The 16278-nt window shown below is 44.3% G+C and overlaps 1 protein-coding gene across 3 annotated transcripts in view; it reads left to right on the top strand.

Moving 5' to 3' along the window:
- The window catches only part of SACM1L (SAC1 like phosphatidylinositide phosphatase), a 92213-nt gene that overhangs the window by 11990 nt on the left and 63945 nt on the right, over positions 1 to 16278 (top strand). For all 3 annotated transcript variants that reach the window (XM_029589465.1, XM_029589467.1, XM_029589466.1), the window contains exon 2: positions 4898 to 4995. In XM_029589465.1, coding sequence (XP_029445325.1) covers positions 4898 to 4995 — 98 coding nt within the window. The remainder of the gene's footprint in view (positions 1 to 4897; positions 4996 to 16278) is intronic.

Here is a 16278-nt window from a genome sequence, read left to right as displayed (position 1 = left end):
GGGGTTATGGATATGAAGTGACATCACTGCGATCCTTTTTCCTTCTGGGGTGGAAGTTGTAAACTTACAACCTCTGCCCATGAGCTATCTGGCTGAGAAAGGGAGAGGATTGCAGCATTCAGCAGGCAGAGATGGTTGGTGGTAGAGGCTGGATTTCTCTTGCGAGCTGCATGTGGCTCGCAAGATGCCAGTTATAGCCACTCCTGCTGTATATTTTAACGATTCAGTAACCACTTTGACTACTACAACTTGTCCAGTCATCTCATGCTCTTTTTTTACATTTAAAAGAACAACATCTCCATAGTAAAAGAAGACTTAATATACTTCAAAGGAAGAAAGAAATATGTTTGTGCATGAACCTGAGAGAAAATACAAAACACTTCAGAAGAGAGAAACATTTGGAACCTGGAAAGAGAAACTGAGTTGCTGGGAAAACATGGAATGGATTTGACCATTTTGTAAATAGAAACAGGGCTTTTGACTGGAGAATCAAATGAATCTACAATATAGAGACAGATATCTCAGAATCCTGGGCACTGAGGCTCGAATGCAATGTTACATTTAGTTCCACTTTAACTTTGTCCTTGTGATTGGTTGAGGGTGTCTGACAATTCTGAGGGCTGGGAAGGGAGTGTGGGGAGAGACAGCCACCGCTCCGTTGCTCATGCAGAGGAAGGGAATGGAAAAGTAACTTTTGGGATCCCTTCTCTTGAGAGTTCTCGAATCCATGCTGTGGAAAAAGATGCTAAAAAAGCATTTACTTCAATAGACAAAACAACACATCCCTTTTAAACATGAAAACCCTTAAACATTGTATTTCCCAGATTTATAACCTTCATGTAAATCCTCATTTGCTACAGGCAGTCGTACATGCACAGCAAGCACTCCCACACTCGAACACCTAAAAACATGCATTCTGTCTCAGGCAACAAACATGCATTTCTGGGACGTCCTTCTACCTAACACTAAAGAGAGATCTTGCACCTCCCAGAGACAACAGCCTGAGGATATCCATAACTCTAGCAGCCGCCACTATTTACCCACGTGGCCGTCGTCGCTACCTTCTGGCTTCTTACTCTCCTTAGACACGTAAGCATTCACTCTATACACAATGAACAACACAGAGAACTGTCGTTGGTATAATAAGGCCGCAGCTTTTATTTAACACATCCAGAAAAACTTCCCTGGGTGCCCGAGCCGGTAGGATGTCTCCACCGCTGCCCGCCGTAGGGACCAAGCAAGGCAGTCTTAATCCCTGGGCCCCCGACCATTGGTGCATTCCGCACCCCCATCTTTTTCGCCGTCCAAGGCGCTGATCGGCTACCACGCCGTCCTGCGATGTCACCAGCACCACTTGCAATATGCCCAACCTGCCCGGGTAACCGCCAAAACACGAGGTAGGGTGGACCCTTGCCTCGTGTCCCCTGCTTCATGAATAAGCTGCGGCTTGTGCCTTGTCTTGTCTTACTATGCCCCAATGTCCACCCGTGGAGCATATTAAATATGGCTCAGTCATCCATGATCCTATGAGTCCTTTATTATTACTTCCCTCTAGCAACCCTTGAACTCTTGAGCGCCGTAGTTCTTGACACATGCCATGCTATTTGACGACCCACCTAGGTCATGCCGGTCGTAAGTATGGTCTGTGGGGTCGTAAGTCCTCACCCCCCCCCAAGCTGTATCCTTATTACTATTACCTGTGTAACAGCCCTCAGGCCTCTCGAGCGCCATATCCGTTGTAATAACTGTTTTGGACGCACGCTATACTTTGAGACCCACTCTGGCCGTGCCAGCCCAGTGTGTAGCACAAAGGGTCATCCATGTGCTCTCTTAGCGGACCTGGAGCTCCGCATATATGCTGACCCCATGACCAATGTAAACCCTTTTTGTACGTTGCATTTGCACAAAATAATTAGGCCTTTTGTTAGCTATGGTCACCTTATCCGGAGCAAAAACCCTGATATCCAGCCATATCCGTAACATAGAAACCATGTCTCGTCATCGCTAACCCATTGGGTCCATCATTTTATGGCCATGCTCGCATCACATCATGGTGGGAACTTCTTGTGCGGCCCTATCCGATGCTTTCTTAGCCTCTGCTATCTGCCTGCTAATTCAGACCACTTCTAAGCCGCCCACTTGTAAGACCTCCTTTGGCCTTAGGAGTACTTCACTGATTCCAGAATGCTCTGGGTACCTGCTCGGGGCCCTTCAGCTTCTATCAACCCTCCGGGGTTTGCCTTGCTGTAACCACTCAGGACACCCGCTCCTCGTGTGTATTGTCTGCGTGGACCACTGCCGGATCTGTCCACCTCAGTCTTGCTGGAGTCAGGTTCTCGAGTTACCCTGCTCTGCGGACGACCACGGGAAAGCATTCTACGTCTTTAGTCTTGCATAGGTATCAGAAGTCTACATGTTTGCCTGCTCCTCGGGTAGGCCCTTGTGGTACAATAAAGCATCTTCCCCTTGTGAAAAAACATCATCCCCTGTGACCACTTACTACTGGGTCTAGCCCATCGGTGAGGTTCCCAGGGCCCCTCCCCATGGGAGGCATCGTCTAATCCGTATTTGATGGTCGAGCCCTTGCTGGATCTACCCTGTTACATCTCCAGCAAAGTAACAAACCATTATTACCATATTCTGCGATTGCATTTAAGACTTTGGCATTTGGACTGGGCTGGGACTTAGGATGTGTACCTGCTATCTTCTTGGAGGGACTAGACCCTCGATTGAAGGACGAATTTTAGGCTCGTGATTTACCTGATACCCTTGAGTCTCTCATAGAATTGTCTGGAAGAATTGACTGCCGCATTCAATACCGAACTCAGGAGTCCTCGTAAGCATGTCCAGGTATGTAATTGTCCTAAACCCCTTCATACTGCTCTCAGCCTACCTTCTCCTTCCGAGGAAGACGGGCTTATGCCATTAGGTAGTAGCACTTAACTTCGAAGGAGACTGGAGGGTGGCCAATAAGACACCCATTTTTAAAAAGGGCTCCAGGGATGATCCAGGAACTATTGACTGGTGAGCCTGACATTTGGTGCCAGGCAAAATGGTTGAAACTATTCTTAAAAACTAAACTATTGAACGCACAGACATGTTTTAATGGGGGAGAGTCGGCGTGGTTTTTGCAAAAGGAAGTCTTGCCTTACCAATTTACTAGATATTTTTGAAGCTCTAAATAAACATGGAGACAGTAATGAGCCAGTTGGTATAGTGTATTTGGATTTTCAGAAGGCATTTGACAAAGTCCCTCATGAAAGGCTCATCAGGAAACTGGGATGTCATGGGATTGGAGTAACAATTGGATAAGAGAGGAAACGGGTGGTGGTAAGATTAAATGGTCAGTTTTTTCTGAATGGCAAAAAATCATTAGTGGAGTGTCCCAGGGTCTGTGTTTTGGACCTGTGCTATTTAGCATATTCATAAACTATCTACAGAAAAGAACCACAAGTGAGCTGTCCAAATTTGCAGATGACACAATTGTTTAGAGTTGTTAAAACTAAAGCGATTTGCAAAGAAATGCAGGTGCCCCTTGTGGGACTGGGAGATTGGGCTTCTAAATGGCAGATGCAATTTAATGTGGACAACTGCAAAGTAATGCTCATAGGGAAAAATAATCCCAACTACAGGTACTCTGTGCTGGGTTACGTGTTAGGAAAAAAGACCTCTGAGTCCTCGTGGATGATACCTTGAAATCTTCAGCTCAGTATGAGGTGGCAGTCAAAAGGACAAATAGAATGTTAGGGATTATTTAGAAAGGAGCCGAAAACAAAACTAAGAATATCATGTGCCCTTGTAGAGATCCATGGCGTGACTGCATCTTGAGTATTGTGTGCAGTTCTGGTCACACTATGTCAAAAAAGACATAGCAGACATAAAAAAGGTACAGAGAAGTGTGACAAAAATGGTAAAGGGGATAGAAAAGCTTCCTTTAAGGAGAAAGGCTAAACACATTAGGACCCTCTATCCTGGAGAAGAGACGACTGAGGGGGAGGATATGATTGGAATTTATAAAATCCATGAGTTAGGTGGAATGGGTAAATTGGGAATAGTTATTTACCCTTTCCAACAGTAGGACTAGGACACTCAATTCATAAAATTTCCAAACATTTTTTTTGTAATAAACGTACATTCAAAATGTGGTATCATGAAAACAAAAATATACACATTTTACAAATGTATTAAATATTTAATATAGTACAATACATTAATTATGTTTATGAGAATATATCACATTTAACAATATACATTCATAAGTAAACAAAATGTAACATACAATGGTGTTTAATGGGTGTGTAACCCTAAAACATGGTGAATGTACAATACAGCTGATGTGAATTTCATCATTTTGACATCTGTACCTTCTAAAAAAACATTCATGCCCTGCACCTTTCTCAACAACTCACATGCAATGTCTTACGCCCAAAGAAATGATTCTTACAAAACGAGCACTACCGGCAGCACAGGCCTTCATTGCTTTATCAATAGCCATCGGTCCACACGTCTTTCTGTGAACTCAGTATCTTGCCAAATTGTTCCTCATAAATGTCCAAGAAGACTGTATACTCGCCGAATTTTGCGGAACCGTGTCAAAGGCTTTGCTGAAATCCACGTGCTTTCCATCTAATCCTCCCGGCAAGCCAGCTCTCTGGTCACCCAGTCAAAGAAATTGATCAGATTTGTCTGACAAGACCTACTACCTCTGATAAACACCATGCTGCCTCTGTTCTTATAATGAAGCATGGTTTTACCAGTGGTAGTTCTTGTCTGTAGGAAGGAGCTGCTATTGATCTTTGTCCATTCCTACGTAGAAGCACATAGCATGTAGTCATGAAAGTCAAGCACACATTTGCCATCCCCAAGGCTGACTCTGCTGTTTTTTTTTCTTTTCCAGGCACACGACACCAGAAAAGTTTTACGTAGAAGCGTGTGACACTGGGGCCAATGATGTCCTGGCCATCGATAGAGTGTCCACAGAGGTCACACTTACAGGTACCTGTGCTCTTAGTTTTATAACTCTCGGGATTGCTTTTGAGGGTGTCTTCAGCAAGGGGTGCAACTGCTGTCCGGAGTGAATATGCATTGGGGGATTGGGAGTAAAATTCTGTTGCCCCTGTTTGGAGCACCCAGGTTTTCAGGGTGCTGGTTTCTGGCCTGCAATTTCGGAGGAAAACAGATGAAAAAAAAGGTTTGCCGACAGCTGATGGCTCAGGTGTGGTGGGGGGAGGTGTTATTGTATAAAGATTGGTTTAGTTATTGCAAAATGCACTAAATACAAATAAGGCATCACAGCTAATTTTGTTTTATCAGATTTCCATAAGCAGCCTATTTCTCTGTGCGTGCAAAGACCACTTCAGAGGAGAGGGAAATAACTGTTTGGAAAATTCTTGTACGATTTTGATGCCATTATCTCTTCCCCTTGCTCTTTTTTAATTCCTATCGTAGCAACCTTAGCCACTATCTATTCCCCTCCAGTGCTGCCTCCATTGCTTTCCCTTCTCTCCTCTCTCCTTTCTGTCATTATGAGTGCAGTCTCAGGTGTCCAAGAGACACTCGCCCAGCGAGTACTAATCGAGGGGGGGGGGGGTGTTAAAGCGCACACCATAGGGCGACTCACTAATGAGTTTATCCCCCAGATCAGTCCAGATGCAGGGGTTTTGCCTCCCTTCTAGCAGATGGAGACTATAAAGCTGTGCTCTACACGGATTAACAGTGCAGTGTTAGGAGCACCCCATTCCAGACAGAGACATTGGCCAACCCATGGACTGGGAAACCATAGTGGGGGCCCCCCTAGGCCCTTTAAAAAAAAAAAAAAATGGTATCTTCCCCACCTTGCTCTGGCTCCAAAAACCATCTCTGGATTCAACCCTCCCTGTCCCCAAGAAATTCCCCAGAGGGTTTTCCTGCACTCTTCCTCTGCGCCTAAGAGTTGCTCTTAGTGTAGCTGTGTTTAAATTTAAAAAAAAAAAATAGTTTGGACAAGTTTCCTGGAGAAAAAGGCCATTGACCATTATTAAGGTAGAGTTACAGAAATCCACTGCTTATTCTTAGGATAAGCAGCCTGGAATCTATCCACCCCTTGGGATCCTGCCAGGTACTTGTGACCTGGCTTGGCTACTGTTGGAAACAGGATACTGGGCTTGATGATCCCTTGGTCTAACCCAGTATGGCAAGTCTTATGTTCAAACTAGGATCTGTCCTTAGCCTTCTCTGCTAGGGTCAGGATGGCCAAAGGAGGGGGCTCATTAGGATCAGCTTCCCTGCTGAGACAGGCTTCCTATGACCGTACTGCCTATCCCCGAACCTACCAGGCATGCAGGGAGAGAAGCAATCACGGTCGCTGTTCCTCTGGTTCCAGTATCTCCTCCAGCACCTGTCTCAGGCCCTTGGGAGTGCTGCATTTACAAAAACACTACTTTTTTTTTTTTTTTTATAATAAGCAGCAACAGGAAAACAAATAAAGGAGACAATCAGAGGCCATGCCTGCTGCTTCCTTGCAAAGATCATGCAGCTCTGCTATTTTGCTCCTGGCAATGACACTGCTTCCCATTCCAACTGAAGGAGCAGCCCCTCGGACCATGGAAACAGGCAAAATGGCCACCATTCATACTTTGCTGGTGTTCTCCAGCTGCAGCCTCCTTTTCTCTCCTGCGGTATAGAATCATGGGAAAATACACCCAACCAGAAGCCTATTGGGACAGTCCGTCTCCATACTGGAGGTAAGAGGAGGTTTCTTCAGTTTCTTCAAGCGACATGGGAAGGCTCAAAATGGCCACCGTTCTCGTGCATTGCTTATCTGGGGTGGGACTGACTGAGACACCGAGGACCAATTCAGTCTCTGGCTTTCTGATGCCAAAACAGAAATTGTCACCTGACCCTCCTCACCTCCCGAGTTGAGGAGGGTCCTAGCTCCCTGACTATCAACTCCAGCCTTTCCTCCCATGTCCAGCAGTAATCTCTAGCACCACGTCCCATGGTTGTGCACAGCTCCTCCGTAGGCATTTGCCATCTCACCACCCCTAGCAGCCTGGGCCTGCCTGCACCCCCTGCATTGCAGGAGAACATCAGCCCGCCTTTACAGGCTCCACCAGAGCTCAAGTGCTGACTGCCCTGAACAAACTGTTGCTGCCTTTTTTTTTTTTTTTTTTTTTTAACAAGCTTGAATCACAGTATAAACAAACAGTCACTTCCCTAAGATCTGAGGAATCCAGACAAGCTGCAGCGCAGGGGTAGCGAGGTGAGGCAGAGGGAATGAGGGAGCCAGCATCACTGGCTATCAACACTTCCTCTGCAAAGACAAGAGCATCAAAAGGTGGTCACTGACCGCCCCCTGCTGGTCCCCACTCTACCAGAGGGATGGCCCAAATCAGGACCTAGCATCCTTGGGAGTACATCCTCTCCAAACTGACTACAGGTTTTCCACCCCTGCCATCTGCTGGAGACTGAGAAACTGCAGGCAGCACACACGGTTAAGCAGCACTGTCAGAAAGGCTTTTCTTCTCCGTCTTTTCAATAATAAAAGTTCTTTACTTGTAAAAAAGACTGCCTAAGTTGTTTAAGAAAAAAAAACGGATTAACCGCACTGAGAGTACAGAGTCTGGGTCTCAAGGTGCTTGCCTCAGTTTTGAGGAGCACTAAGAAGTCCATGATCCCCCAGCTAGACTTTATGGGTTTTAGAGGTGCACGTCATGGGTATTGTTTGAAGTTTCATGACTCGAGCAAATTTGCTCTGGCTACAATAGGCACCAAGTAGCCTAGTCCCTTCGGGCGTGGGCCTTATATCACTGGTTTCTCATGGCCGCTGGTTTATGGTGGAAACAGTGGTAGCAAGGCGTCTGCTCACATTGCCCCCTTTGGGTAATCAGTATGGGTGACAAGCATCAGCTGTGATGTGTCCCTTTTTTTTGAGCAGTGCTCTTTGAGGAAGATTGGACAGGCTGATTGGGCACTTCAGGGACCATTTATCTTCTAGGTTGCTGGAGGGCAGGCCTAAAGGTTTTGGTGCACAAGATCCCCTTGCGCCTTCATCGCCCCAACTGAGAAGAGGTTCACTCCATGCTGGATCATCCACGGCACCTGGATGCGATACCCGGAGTACCAAGGAAGTAGGGCGGAGGATGGTATTTCATCTATTTTGGGGTTCCGGAAAAGAAGGATGCCTGTCGGCCCATTCTAGATCTGAAAAGAGGGGAACGTGGCTCTGAGAGTACCAAGCTCCAAATGAAGACCCTACGCTTGGTGGCTGCGGCTGTCCACACAGAGGAGTTCCTGCTTGTCCGCTTCTCACAGAAGCGTATTTCCATATTCTGGGTGGAGCAGCAAACATTGTTTTGCTTCATGGTGCAGGCAGAGCATCTTCAGTTTTGTGCATTCCTATTTTGGGCTAGGGGAAAGCACCGCTGTCATTTTTATCAAAGCGGTAGCGGCTGCGGCACTATAAAAGGAGGGCATTTTAGTACATCCTTTCTGGACTCCTGTCTCATTTGGGTGGTCAGCAACCAGTTCAACAGCTCATGCAGAGGATACAGACATTGGGCTGAATAGTCAACCCTGCAAAGAACCTAATTCCGATCCAGTCGCTGAAGTACCCAGGAGACTATATCAGATTAGGCAAAGTGCTTCTCACAGAGGAAAGGGTGCTTAGTTTGCAGGCGCAGGTTTTCGTACCCGAAGTCTGGTGGTGTTGGCAGTTCTTGGGTTCTGTAGTGGCTACGCTAGATCTAGTTTTCTGGGCATGCGCACATAGGCGGACTTTTTCAGAGGGCACTTCTGTCCCAATGGAGCAAGTATTGATTACTGCAAGTCGCTATTAATTGGTCTACCTGCACATACCATACGTCCACTACAAATCATTCAGAACGCAGCTGCCAGGTTATTGACAGGAACTCCAATTCATGAACATATCACACCTGTTTTAGAATCCTTACATTGGCTCCCCATTTCATTTCAAATAGATTATAAGCTGGCAACAATTGTACATTCAGTTACTCATAATATTCATTCACCCTGGATTACATCAATTCTTAAGATTCACGCTCTTGTTAAAACACTAAGATCCTCCTCTCAGCTACTTCTTGATGTTCGCTTAGAAGAAACTCGAGAGCGCTCTTTTATCATCTGCAGGCCCTCTACTACGGAACTCCCTCTTGTTTGAACTGAGACAGCTTACTGAAAAAACCTCTTTTTTTTTTTTTTTTTTTTTTTTTAAAGCTTTGAAAACCTCCTTATTCAAGAAAACATTCCCGAGTCAGACAAATTGAACATAATCCCCTCTGTTTAGCAGACTTCCTCTCATTTTAGTCTTTTTTTTTTTTTTTACTTTTTTAGATTTGATTTAATTTTAATTGACATCTTTTTAGAGTTTTGATTCTGTTTTTTATTTTATTATATGTACTGAGTTTTTATGTTCCCACTTTAAGAATTATGTATGTTCTACTGTATCCCACCCTGATCGTAGGAAGGGCAGGTAACAAATGTTTTAAAAATAATTAAGTTCCAACTTCAGTTACCACTGATAGGGGGATTTCAGATCCAGTCTTTCCAGCTGGTTTTCTCGGGCCAATTTGGTGCAGGGCATAGAGTTGGAGATCGCAGATTGGGTGATAGTGACCACTGATACCAGTCGAAAAGGCAGGGGATGCCATTTGCCAGGAGCAAGCAGCACAAGGTCGGAGAAAGGGGATTATCACTCTTTTGGAGACTAGGGAGGTTTGCAAGGCATTGCTTTCCTTTCTTCCACAATTGTGCAATTGAGCAGTATGACTTCTGTTGAGCAATGCAGTGTTTACTGAAGAGGATGTTGGAGATACTCATTCCAGAGAAGGTTTTCATGGGTGATACTTCAGAAGAACTGAACCAAATCATGGTGAATCTGGAAGATGTGGTAGGCCTGATCGACAAACTGAAGAGTAGCAAATCACCTGGTCAGGGTGGTTTAAACCCTAGGGTTCTGAAAGAACTAAAAAATGATATTTCAGACCTATTTCAATTAATTTGTATCTTTTCATTAAAATCATCTGTTGTACCTGAAGATTGGAAGAGGGCCAATGTAACCCGATCTTTAAAAAGGGATCCAGGGGTGATCCAGGAAACTATAGACTGGTGAACCTAACTTCAGTGCCGTGAAAACTGTTATAAAGAATAAAATCACAAGACATTTAGATAGACATGGTTTGATGGGACACAGCCAGCATGGATTTACCCAAGGGAAGTCTTGCCTCACAGATCTCCTACATTTTGTTTGGGTGAGTAAACATGGAGAAAAGTGAACCGGTAGATGTGGTGTATTTGGATTTACAGAGTAGGATTAAATGGTCAGTTTTCACAGTGGAGAAAGGTAAACAGTGGAGTGCCTCAGGGATCTGTACTTGAACTGTTGCTTTATAATATATTTATAAATGATCTGGAAAGGGGTACGATGCGTGAGGTGATCACATTTGTGAATGACACAAAATTATGCAGAGTAGTTAAATCTCAAGCGGATTGTGATAAATTGCAAGAGGACCTTACGAGACTGGAAGATTGGGCTTCCAAATGGCAGATGAAATTTAACGTGGACAAGTGCAAAGTGATGCATATAGGGAAAAATAACCCTTGCTGTAGTTACACAATGCTAAGTTCTATCTTAGGAGTTGCTATCCAGGAAAGAGATCTAGGCGTCAGAGTGGATAATACATTGAAATCATTGGCTCAGTGTGCTGTGGCAATCAAAAAAGCAAACAGTATGTTAGGAATTATTAGGAAGGGAATGGCAAATAAATGGATGGATGTCATAATGCTTCTGTATCACTCCATGGTCAGACTGCATCTTGAATACTGTGTGCAATTCTGGTCACAGTATCTCAAAAAAGATATTGTTGCACTGGAGACAGTGCAGAGAAGGGTGACCAAAATAAGGGCATGAAATGGCTATCCTATGAGGAAAGGCTAAAGAAGTTAGGGCTCTTCAGTTTGGAGATGACTGAGGGGGAATATGATAGAGGTCTACAAAATCATGAAAGAACTTGAAGTTAATTTAAATCGGTTATTTACTCTCTCAGATAATAGAAGGACCAGAGGGCACTCCATGAAATTAGCAAGTAGCTCATTTAAAGCAAATCAAAGAGAATTTTTTTTCACTCAGCACATAGTTAAGCTCTGGAATTTGCCAGGGAGCATGTGGTTACAGCAGTTAGTGTAACTGGCTTTTAAAAAGGTTTGGATAAGTTCCTAGAGGAAAAATCCATAAATTATTTAATAAGCAATAGTAGCTCGTGATTTATTTAATGTTTGGATACTTGCCAGGAACTTGTGACTTGGCTTGGCCATTGTTGGAAATAGGATGCTGGGCTTGATGGACCCTTGGTCTGACCCAGTATGGCATATCTTATGTTCTTTTCATAGCAACATAGTAATGATGGCAAGCTTTTTAAGATAGTATCTGCTGTACCGTGCAGGCCCACCAATATTTTTTTTATTTTATTTTATTTATTTGTATTTTTCTATACCGGCATTCACGGAGTTCGTATCATGTCGGTTTACATAAAACAAGGGGTGAGAAATACATTATAACGTAAATAACTAATAACATAAGAGAATACATTAAAAAGTAAAACAAGTGCATGGAAGAAAAAGTTACAATAAAACGGGGGTCATTCTAACTGGGATTAGAGTTAGAGGAAAGATAAAAAGTTTAACAAGAAGTAAAACATTGTAATGATTGGTAGATAGTGACTGTTTCAGTTTAATAGGAAATGTTCAGTAATGCTGCATTTGATGGTAGTGAATCTTTAAGGGTCCGGAAATGCTTTCATGAACAGCCATGTTTTCAGTCTTTTCCTGAAGGTTGGAAGACATGGTTCCTGTCTTAGTTCTAGGGGGATGGAGTTCCACAGTGGGGGACCTGCTGTGGAGAAGGCCCGATCTCTCAATGTTATATGTTGGGTGGTATTGTTGTGTGGTACCTGTAGATATTCTCTATATGCTTCTCTGATGGGTCTGTTGGAGGAGTGTTTTTTAAGAGCTATTTGTAGATGGAGTGGAGCCAATCCATGGATATTCTTGTAGATTGTGGTGAGGGATTTATGAATTATTCTGTAGTGGATTGGTAACCAGTGTAGGTCTTTAAGGACTGGTGTAATGTGATCTCGTCTTCTTTTGTTTGTTAGAATTCTTGCTGCGGTGTTCTGTATCATTTGGAGCGGTTTAGTATGTGATGATGGGAGGCCTAGTAGGATCGAGTTGCAGTAATCAATTTTCGCAAATATTATTGCTTGGAGCACTGTTCTATAATCATGGAAGTGAAATAGGGGTTTTATTCTTTTTAATACGTGCAGTTTGTGGAAGCAGTCTTTGGTTGTTTGGTTGATAAACGATTTCAAATTTAGCCGGTTGTCTATGGAGACTCCTAAATCTCTTACTTTTGAGGTTTGCAAGTTGGCTGGCGGGTTTGTAGTGATTTTGCAATTATCTGGAGAGATTAGAATGAATTCACTTTTTGATTGGTTTAGGATTAGATTTAAGCTGGATAAGAGCTCGTTAATTTCTTGAAAGCAATTTTCCCAAAGTTCTAGCGCTTTAGTGATGGATTCTTTGATGGGGATCACAATCTGGACGTCGTCGGCAAATATGAAGTGTTTTAGGTTCAATTTGTTTAGCAGTTGGCAAAGCGGGAGAAGGTATAAGTTGAAAAGTGTTGGTGAGAGAGAGGAACCCTGAGGAACTCCTTGTGATGATGGGTATCTGGAGGATTCTTTGTTGTGGATTTTAACTTTGAAACCTCTGATTTCTAGGAATGTTTTGAACCATGTTAGTGCTGATCCTGCAATACCGATGTTCGCTAGTTGATTTAGTAATATGGCATGGTTCACAGTATCGAACGCTGCCGATAGATCCAATAAGATCAGTAGGAAGGCCTGTCCTTTATCGAGGCCCAAAATAATGTAGTCAGTCAGTGAGATGAGAAGGGATTCGGTGCTTGAGGCTTTTCTAAAACCGAATTGAGTGGGGAAAAGAATTTTGTGTTCTTCTATGTAATCTGCTAGTTGTGTGTTAACTAGTTAAATATGTTTTTCTCAAGGGTAGCAACTACTACGCCATGCATTTATTGATGAACCGTCTTGAAAATTCAGACAGTACTGACGAGTTTTGCTTATGGACTTGGCCTTAGAAGCAGTCCTGTGCTTTCTCACTTATGTCTGTGTATCAGTACCCCAGACTGTAAAAATCAGGGCCAGTGTTGGTTGTCGTCTGAATCCAATTTGTCTTTCACCTCCCCCCACCGCTGTCAAAGCAGTGAGTGGTGATGTAGTTCCATCAAAAGCATCAAGGCTTATTGATTGAGGGTAGTAATCCCTTGCATTCTATTAAGGATAGTAATTGCTGCTCCGTGCTGGTTACTCCCATGCTTATCCGTTCCCCATATCGTAAGTCATTGGTTGTTTTCTGAATCCAACTCCTTTTCCCCTTGCCATTGAAGCAGAGATCAATGTTGCAGTTGCATCAAAAGTATCAGGCTTATTTGGTTAATGGTAGTAACCGCTACACCAACAAGTTACTCCCATGCACCCTTTTCTTCATATCCTTCCTTTAGGGATCCACAATGTTTATTCCAATGTTTCAATTCTTTGGCTATCTTAGTCTTCACCATCTCCTCCTGAAGAGCATTTCAGGCATCCACTACCCTCTCCGTGAAGAAATGCTTTCTGGTGTTGGGTCTGAGTCATCCCTCCCTGGAGTTTTGTTTCGGGACCCCTAGTTCTACTGATTTCTTTCCAACAGAAAAGGTTTGAAGTTCGTGAATCATTAAATCCTTTCAGGCATCTGAAGATCTGTATCGCATCTCCTCTCTTCCGATACTGATCCCACACCATTTTGGCCGCCCTTCTCTGCACCGCCTCCATCCTGCTCTATCCTTTTTGAGATACGGGCTCCAGAACTGAACACAGTCTTCCAGGTGAGGCTTCGACAAAGACCTGTACGAGGGCATTATCACCTCCTTTTTCTTACTGGTTATTCCTCTCTAAGCAGCCCAGTATTCTGATTTTAATTATCGCCTTGTCACGTTGCTTTGCTACAGTCAGATCTCCAGACACTATCAACCCAATATCCCTCTCTTGGTCCATGCACATCTTCTTTTACCCCCCATTACATCCCAATGTTTTGGATAACCGCATCCCAGATATTGACCGCTAAGGGAAAACCAGGGATCCCTTAGTGTCTCGATATATCTAGGAACCTTTCCGCTGGGCGTCATAACATCTGCTAGCTCTGGTGGCATCTCAAATCGCTGGGGTAGACAGCATTCAGGCCGGCTTTCTAAGCCGGCAGGTACTGGACCTCAGAATGGAATCGGGAGGAAGAGACATGGGCTCTCATTCACTCTAGGTGAGGCATTCCTTAGCTGGACCCGACTGCATTGAAGCAGAAGGCCAAATGCTGCTTCAGTCGCAAGCGGGAAGTCGCAGCAGAGTTGGTTACATGTCTTTCCTTGTTGCCCCCTAATAGGATGGGTGCTATGAAGTATCAGGGCTTACCTGGGAGAGTGATGCTTGTAGCTCTGGAATGGTCCAAGTCACTCATGGTTTGTGGACTTGGAAAATGAGGCAGTGGATGGCTCCCTAAGGCCTGGGCATTTTCCCAAGATACTTCATCAAGGTCCCATGGTTTTGATCAGGTGGTTCACTTTTGTCTCGCAGCCTGGCTTTGGCAGGAATTATATGAAACTGAGAGGCTATTCGAATTGAGATAATTCGGAAGAAGTCAGTATCACCTTGTTGTAGGCTAGGAGACCTTTCACTTCATTGGTTTACGTCAGGGTGTGGAGAATATTTGGGGCATGATGCCTTGGAGAGGGTGTTGCATTTCTTCAAGTGTCTATAGTTCACGTTCTGGCAGCTTTGTGAAAAGGCTTGCATTAAATTCTGAGTGCAGGTGGAAGCCTTGGACTGTTTCAGAGGTAAGAGGCATAGAGTATTCCTGGCTTTGCATCTGGATGTGACTCATCTCTTAGAAGGGTGGAGCATATGCGTCCTCCAGTGAGGCAACTGTTCCTCTCGTTTGGACCTGAGTTTGAAATTTACAGGTTCTCTGTGGTCCTTCATTTGAGCCATTGAGAGAGTGTAAAGCCCTTCCGCGATGCCTAAGTTAATATTTCTAGTGGTCATCTGTTTTGACCAGGAGGATTCTAGAGATTCAAGCATTCTGTCTTTTAGGACTGTGTTCCTTTCCCTCTAGTCTTTGGAGAATGAGGTCTTTTGGTGCATGGTGTTTTTTCTTTTTTTTTTTCTTTTTTTTTACCAAAGGTAGGATCTGTCTTTCGCCTCGGTCAGGCAGTGGACCTTCCCTCTTTCTGGAATCTGGTCTCTTCCGTTCCACGTACAAAGGAACTTCCCTTGTCTGATGTCTGTCAAGTCCTGTCGCATTATTTGAAAGTCCAACAGCTTTTGGAGATCCAAACACTTTTTTTTTTGTTTTTGTTTGGTGAACCAATTGGAATAAAGCTTCTAAAGCCTCCATGGCATGATGGTTAAAAGTGTCCCTGGTGTTGGCTTATGTAAGCAAAGGGCGTACGATTCCTGAGGGGCTTCAGGTCCATTGTACTAGGGTGCAGGTGGTAGCCTGGGCTGAGTATTAGTTCATTCCCCCCACAGAACTGGTCTTTTCTACACACTTTACAAGGCATTACTGACTGGATGTTCAAGCGCTGGAAATGGCTGGTTTTGGGGAGAGTGTACTGTGAGCGTGTTTTTCAGATTCCCGTCCAGTTTAGGGTAGCTTGGGTACATCCCATGTGTCGGGATTGATCTGGGGTATGAACAGAAAAGGAAAACCTGGTTCTTACCTGATTTTCATTCCCGGAATACAACAGAGCAGTCCAGAGCTCCGTCTCTTCTGGAAAGCTACTCTGCTTTGCTGTGTGAAGATAGTAAAAGGTTGTTCTTAAATTTTGGGAGTTTTCAATCTCCTTTATGGATGAATGGGCTCTAGTTTGGGTCGGGGGGGGGGGGGAGGCTCCACCTTTTCCCTACCTGCTTTTGGGGTGGAAAGTTGTTTTATGGCTTAATCTTATCTTGGCTTGGGTACAGGTCATACTGAGGGACTGCGGGTGGCACGCTCAGGCTGATTCAGTATGGTGCGCTCAGGCCGAGCGCAACGTTAGCCCCCGTTTGGACGTGCGTTTTTAACGCACTATTACCCCTTATACAATAAGGGATAATAGCGCGTGGAAAATGCATGTCCAAACCCCCTCTTCCCCCCCCCCCCCCCCCCCCGAAACTAATAGCGTGCTCAACATGC

The sequence above is a fragment of the Rhinatrema bivittatum genome, chromosome 2 (assembly GCF_901001135.1).
Source record: "Rhinatrema bivittatum chromosome 2, aRhiBiv1.1, whole genome shotgun sequence".
Classification (NCBI taxonomy): Eukaryota; Metazoa; Chordata; class Amphibia; order Gymnophiona; family Rhinatrematidae; genus Rhinatrema; species Rhinatrema bivittatum.
Note: the sequence above shows the minus strand (reverse complement) of the source record. Positions and strands in the feature narration are given on the sequence as shown.